The following is a 7,201-nucleotide window of genomic DNA, read 5'->3' as shown; positions in this document are numbered from 1 at the left end:
ATTCAAGTTGTTGGGGCAGCATGATGGCTTCCACAAGCCCACTCCTATGTTTTTTTTAATGAATTATTTCTAAGCTCATGAGAATGAGCGGATGTAATTACACACTAATTAAGGTGCATTTATGAGTACAACATTCTATTTTTCTTTTTAAATAAACTCAAAAATGATTTGACTGTACCTTTAAAATGTGAAATCAGTACTGTGTGTGGAGGAGGGAAAAAAAGCACATGAACATAAATCTAATGGAAGATCTTGGGAGACTCTGCCATGCACTGGGTTTATTTGCTTTCTAGGCGTGCTTGAAAGGCAACACTGAATCATCCACAGTCCGGTCTGGCATATTTCTGAACATGACTGTGGCCTCCCTGTCTGAATGTGTCTGTCTGAACTTAAAGCATTGCTATTTTTCACATATCTTCATATGTGTGGAAAAAAACATATTTCCCTCAAACAGAAGAAAAAACAAATGCATGAAAGGTTGTCATTTTTTTTAATCAAATTCTTCTTATCACAACAGCATCTTTGGCTTTCTAAATACTTTAATGCAGTGTTTAATGGCAATAGGTGTTAAACTTGCTTGATTTCTTTTTCAGAATAAGCTATATTTCGCAAATATTTCCACTATATTTATTGCTAAGTGCATGAAATGTTTTTATCAAGCTTAAGTCCACTTAGGTGCACATGTCAAATTATACAAAAACCTCAGGTTTCTCATATTTTACATAAACAAATAAAGAAGGGGAGGACAGGGACCAATCCACGAAACAAACTGTACAAAAAAACAATGTCAACAACGTGTGGCAAGGAAATAAAATTCAGATGACTTAAACATGAAAGAATGTGGATGCAACTGGGAATGTAAATGGGAATACCACAAGGCATTCCTACAATATACAACTACTGAATAGGTTAAAGACAATTATAATACCATAGAAATGTTTGAAACTCATTTCCTCATTGTTTGAATCAAAAATTCAAAAGAAGATAAAAGCAACTGGGAGGTCAATGACAAAAAATCACAAAATGCACAATTTCAACTACAAAAACAGTTCAAAATAAAAAAATAATTACAAAATACTTTTAGCGCACAAATAAACAAACATATTCCTTATCTGTGTTGCAGATTTTTTAAAATGTGGACTGGCCAATGAAAAAGGGGCTGACAATGATATGTTTTGTACATTTTATATTGTTATGACGTGGCTCCCGATGACAACATGTTTGTATGTTTACTGCGTTCACACAGTCCCATGTATGTACCATGAGAGAGTAGTGTAAGAGCAGCACGTGCTGGTTTGTTTGTGCACGCTGCGTAGACGGGGAGAGACGTAGCGGTACGCAGAGCAACGCACAGAGGTTACCGAGTTCTGCGACGGACGCACACGTTTGGCCTACGCGTGTGCACAAAGCCGTGCTTGCACACGCACTTGTACGAGCCAGAAGTGTTCATACAGCGAGCGTTCTTGCATGGACTAACACGGACATCTGGTTCTGCACACTCGTCAATGTCTGGAACAAAGAAAAACAAGTATTCATTAGTGACAATGAGCCATAAAACAGAAATCCAAACATTAGTTGACACAACAAAGTTACTATCTGCACATATTAGTTGACATGTGCCTTTTCTGGCTGCTGTACATACACTAATAAGAGAATCTAGGACTCTAAAAGAATATGTGTATTTGCATTTTTGTAGTGTATATGTAGGACAGACCTATACAGCGAGCACGCGAGTAGTCTAGCCTAAAGCCTGGGTTACATTCACACATAGTGCCCAGGTAGGAACGGACACAGCGGCCATGTCCGCAGCTGCATTCGTCGGAATCTTCTTCTGAACTGTCACCTTTTCACAAAACGAACCAGGGAAAAGAGAAAATGGGGGCAGAAAGAGGTAAATAAATAAGCCTTGTCTGAGGGCAGGAATGTTTCAGCTATCACTGATTATTAACAAAACTGTCATTGAGTGTTACCCGGGTTGTAGTTGGGAAAAGCTGCCTGCAAATCCTGTTCCCCGTCTGACTCCGTCTCAAGATGCATCCCACACAGATGGCTGAACATTGCTGGGTAAAACAGATAAAATTCTTGTTAATTCAATAAATGGATAAAGTGCTAAAGAGGTCTGACAAGTCTTCAGTAGCTCACCTGAGTTTCTGGGAGGGCAGCTGTTACACTCGGGCCCCCAGCCACGACCGAAGTGACAGCAGCACTCTGAATACGTCACCACCCTGTTCTGGGGCTCGCTGCAGATCCAGCCCTCCTCAATTCGCGTGAAGCACACATCCTTGTGAGCTGCAGTCCGATCTAGAGATGGAAAAAAGGATAAAAAACAAGTCATGAAATTTTAACTGATCTCAGTGTTCAAGCGTATTTAATAAGAGAAGGTAAAGAATACTAATCTTAATATACAATATTTGAAAAAAGTCAGATTGGTTCACATTGCAAATTACACCTAAAAACAGTAAATGTACATTTTTATTTGTACTACAAAGTAAGCACACAAATTCTTTACTATTTTTTTTTACAAGCTTGTAATATCTGGGAGTAACAACCATCAGGTGGCCATTCAGACATGTATATCCATCTACACCATATGGACAAAAGTATCGGGCCACCCACACACTAAACCTACAGGAGCTGCTCAGCCATGAAAACCCGGACCATGAAGCTCCCAGCACACAGTTTTTGTGCTGTTGTTAAGGCGGAGGAGGTTAGGAACTCTGCAGTTATTCAGTCAGCAGGGTGTTGGTGACATTTACACACAATGTGCCTCAGCACTCGGCCACACCGCTTTAACTTTACATGGTCTGCCACTTTGTGGCTGAGTTGCTTTAGTTCCTAAACTCTTTCACTTCGTAATAATACCACTACTGTTGATCGTGGAATCATGTAAAAGGGACTTTTTGCGTCATCACAGTGGCATCCTTGTAGCACCATGCTTAAATTCAGGGAGATATTTAGGGCAACCCATTGGTTTCTTTGTAAAGGCAGACTGCATGTCTCTTAAGAGAAGTAAGAGGTGTGGCCAAATACAATTGCCCATATACAGTCAAATGAAAATAAGACTGCATGGAGTCCTGTGGAAAACTAAATACACCCCATGATTCAAACTTGTAAAACAACTTTTGGCCCACTCTTCTTTATGACATTGCTTTAATTAATTGAAATGTGTAAGCATTTGTTTATGCACAACTCTCTTAACGTACCGCTACAGCATTTAAATTGGGTTGAGGTCTGGACTGGGCCACTGCAACTCCTTGATTCTTTCCTCTTTATAAAAAAAATTGCTTGTGTAGTTTTTATCATTTTCCCCTACATGACCCAGATTCAACCAAGATTTAGAGATGGCCTCACATTTGACTCTAAAATACTTTGGAATGATTTCACGGCCAACTCAGTGAGTGAAGGTGCAGGCCCTGTGTCCACAAAACAAGCCCAAATCCTCACCCCTCCACCACCTTGCTTGACGCTTGATTTGAAGTGTTTGTGTTGATATGCTGTGTTTAATTTTAATCAGACATGGTGCTGTGCATTCTGGTCACAGTTCCAGTCGTCTTGTGGTTTGTTAAAATGCAAGTTTGCAAATCTAAACTAAATCTAAATCTTTTTAAAGAGAACAAGATATACCTGTTTATTCTTTCTCTATTTGTGCGTGTCATTGACTTTAACATTACCATGGTAACTGAGCGTGTTGTCTGAGTTGAAGCTCTTGACTTTTTGTATTTTCTCTGGGCTGTCTGACATTGGGATGAATTTGCTGAGATGTCCACTCCTGGGAAGATTGTGGCATTATGTTAACAAAGACCTGAATCCTCCTGGCCAGCAAACATCCAAAACCTCTGCTTTAATAGAGGTGCTCACATTTGCTGTTGATCAGTTAATCAAGTGGATTTATTTAGAAGCACCTGGCTGCTACTTACCCTCTTAATACACGTGGAAGGGTGTACTTACTACTAGTTTTTACTAACTACTACTAACTACTAAAACTACTAGTTTTTCATTGGACTGCAAAGAGTCTTTTTTCGTATGACTGTAGTGTACGTCTCAAACTACATTTGGAGGATGGAGACCTGATCACGCTATATACTTTAAACAGATTCAGTTATTCTGTTCAATTATTCATAACGTCTTGTATCTAGGGATACGTGATAAGCATTGAGTTACCAAAACCATAAAAACACCAAAAATTGTTGCTTTTACTAAGTTATTCATATGTGCAGGATACTGACAGGCTGACAAATAACAATTCCTGCAGTGTCTCTGTTTTTAGTGACAAATGAAATGATGGATGTACAAGTGTAAGACGCTAATACGATGAGATGACAATGTAAACTCAAAGATTGAAAATATATTATAGTTCTGCAGAATTATTGAGAGTGGGTTGTCAGCCTTTCATGCACTGTGTTTAATAGGAAACAACACTCTTGTTGTTTGCCAGACAAAAAAGACAAACAGCTGAAGTTTAGTTTCATTAGGCAAAAAACGAATAGTTACAGATCATTTGCTTTTGGAACTGTTTGTTCTCAGCCTCTGCATTCTTGGAAATAATGTATTATAATGTTTACTTATAATGTTTGTCACACTTAAAAAGTGCAGCAGTGTTAATTGCAAATATTAAATGACTCCATTGGCAATGAAAACTAATGCTGTGAAACGTGTATCGTACAGGCCTTTCTCCAGCAAATGAGAAGCTTTCAGATGCTGACTAATTCTGTAACCTAATAAATGCAATTTTCATCCACAATTTAAAAAACCCAAAACAAAAAGGATGCACATGTTTCTTTGGTTTTGTTTTGTTTTTTCCTTCATTTAAAAATGCAGGCGGAGTTGCGCAAATTATATGGTTACTGTCACATACTCTGGCATTGTTTGTGTGCCTAAATAAGTATATTCACCATATTTTTCATAACTACACAAAGAACAGGAAACTTTTTCTCTATAAATTGGGTAAAATGCCAGATAGAGCCAGTACGGGCCAGATGGGACACAAATTGGAGGAATTACAGTAGGGAATTACATAAGCGGCAGATGACGAGGTAAGCCAAAGCTCATTTTGAGTGGTCAGGTTCAGGTGAGCTGACGCTGCTTTGTACCCACCGTCATAGACGCACTGTTTCAGCGCTGCACTGAAGGTGAGGGGAGGGTCACAAAAGCAGTGAAAGGAGCCGGGCGTGTTCTCACACCTCCCGTTCTTACAGTACGAGGGGTCCTGGCACTCATTCACATCTGCAAAGGGCACCACAGACACTGGTTACAGTAGGAACATCTGCTTGGGGCCGGCTATTAATTCCAAAAGAAAAAAAAAACACATTACGATATTCAGAATAATTCAGTCCGGCAACTAGTATTTTTTCCACTTATTTCTGAGAAGATGTGAAAAATACATTTCCTGCAGATTTTGCTTTTTGTTAAGGTTGATGTGAGCTCTTTTTGTAAGGGTAAGGTTTATGTCTTAGCTACCCCGTATGTCATGTTTGCTAACCTGTTTACATTTTTATCATAAATACTAAACATGAGGTTTTTTGTGGTGAAATTTAGCCATGCACAGTACAACACCTAGAACTCCTCTGATGTATCAGAAAGTTTAAAAAAGGAGGCTCGGTTCCAGCTACATTTCAGTCTGCCAATAAATTTAAAGCCACTTTAAAAGTAAGATTGTACTGTTATGCACAGTGGCTGAACTAGTTCTTTGATCACCTGCTGTATTTGTAAGTTTGCTCACTTAAGAAATGAACAGTGTCTAATTTTGATGGTAGTTTCATTTCAATAGAGAGAGATGGAATATCAACCAGAAAAAGCCAGAAAAAACATTACATAAAAGTTATAAATGGATCATTGAGTGAAACAGGTATTTGTTCCTCAAGCAAAACATGACTTAGTTCTTGAAGGAGTAACACTGTTGTGAAGTTTCTTGTAGTTGGTCACCAGGTCTGTGCACATCTCAGGAGGGATTTTGGCCTACTTCACTTTACAGGAACTCTCTGAATCCTTCAGGTTTCTTGGCTGTCACAACTTCAAAGCTTCAACTCCCAGCAATGAGTTTCTATAAGATTGATATCTGGAGACTAGCTAAGCCACTCCATATGCTTCTTCTTTAGCCAGTCCTTTGTTGTTTTGTTGCTATGCTTTGGGTCACTGTTGTGCTGGAAGACCCATCTGTGACCCATCTTCTGACTAAGGAAGGGAGGTTCTTGTCCAGTATTTTAATTTATACGGCCTCTCGACATAGTAAAGTCGTCCTGGATCCTTAACAGAAAAACAGCCCAAGGCATAATGTTTCCAACTCCGTGCTTCAGTGTGGGAATGTTTCTCTTTGGGTCATAATCAGCACTTCTTTTTTATCACTATCTGACCACAGCACTTGCTCCCAAGGCTTCTCTGAATCATTTAAGCTGTTCACTGGCAAACTTAAGACAGATCTGTTTATGTGGCTTCTTGAGCACAGGGACCTTTTGGGTGCTGCTAGATTTCAGTCCATTAAAGCACACTGTGTTACCAATGGTGTTCTTGGTAACTGTGGTCCCAACTGCCTTCAGATAATTAACCAGCTCCTCCCGTGTAGTTTTGGGCTGATTCACCACCTTTCTCCTCATCATCCTCACCGTATGAAGCAAGATCTTTTACGGAGCTCCAGACCGAGGCCGATTGATGGTCATTTTAGATTTCTTCCATTTCTGAATAATAACACTAACAGCTGGCAGCTTCTCACCAAGCTTCTTACTGATGGTCTTGTCATCCATTCCAGCTTTGTGCAGGTCAAAAATGTCCCTGATGTCCTTTGACAGCTCTTTTGTCTTACCTCTCCATGGTGGTGGAGAGGTTTGATTGGAAGAAACTGATTCTGTGGACACGTGTGTTTTATACACATAACACGTTGAGATCAGGAGAATCTCAAATTGATTGACTGATTGCAATCTGTGTGTACCATAAAAATCAGAGACTGTTCATTTCTTTGCAAGTAAGCAAACTTATAATAATTATTTTCCCCACTGTAGGTCATTTACCTGGATTGGAGTTCTGTTTATTATTACTTTAAATCTCTGTTCTTTTCCTTGAAGCTTGAATTCAACCAAATATGATGGGACTAGACTAGAACCTACATAATTGGGTTTTACTACATACTTAAAAGCGATGCTTAAAATAGAGACCTAATCACAGTGGATTTTCACAGTTTTCAGTTTCATACTCTTCATACTATTATCAG

At 39.2% G+C, this 7,201-nt stretch overlaps 1 protein-coding gene across 2 annotated transcripts in view; it reads right to left on the bottom strand.

The window, feature by feature from the left end:
• Nucleotides 1-462: 462 nt before the first annotated feature.
• The window catches only part of ltbp3 (latent transforming growth factor beta binding protein 3), a 40,280-nt gene continuing 33,541 nt past the window's right edge, over nt 463-7,201 (bottom strand). The window contains exons 25-29 of one of the 2 annotated variants that reach the window (XM_063486757.1): nt 5,095-5,223; nt 2,143-2,301; nt 1,971-2,060; nt 1,715-1,843; nt 463-1,509 (exon numbers count right to left, since the gene is read on the bottom strand). In XM_063486757.1, coding sequence (XP_063342827.1) covers nt 1,358-1,509; nt 1,715-1,843; nt 1,971-2,060; nt 2,143-2,301; nt 5,095-5,223 — 659 coding nt within the window. In that variant the 3' untranslated portion in view covers nt 463-1,357. The remainder of the gene's footprint in view (nt 1,510-1,714; nt 1,844-1,970; nt 2,061-2,142; nt 2,302-5,094; nt 5,224-7,201) is intronic. The other variant, XM_063486758.1, reaches the window with a different exon arrangement.

Source organism: Pelmatolapia mariae, linkage group LG10_11 (assembly GCF_036321145.2).
Source record: "Pelmatolapia mariae isolate MD_Pm_ZW linkage group LG10_11, Pm_UMD_F_2, whole genome shotgun sequence".
NCBI classification, from domain to species: Eukaryota; Metazoa; Chordata; class Actinopteri; order Cichliformes; family Cichlidae; genus Pelmatolapia; species Pelmatolapia mariae.
The sequence above is the reverse complement of the archived record's forward strand: the minus strand, read 5'-3'. Positions and strand labels throughout refer to the sequence as shown.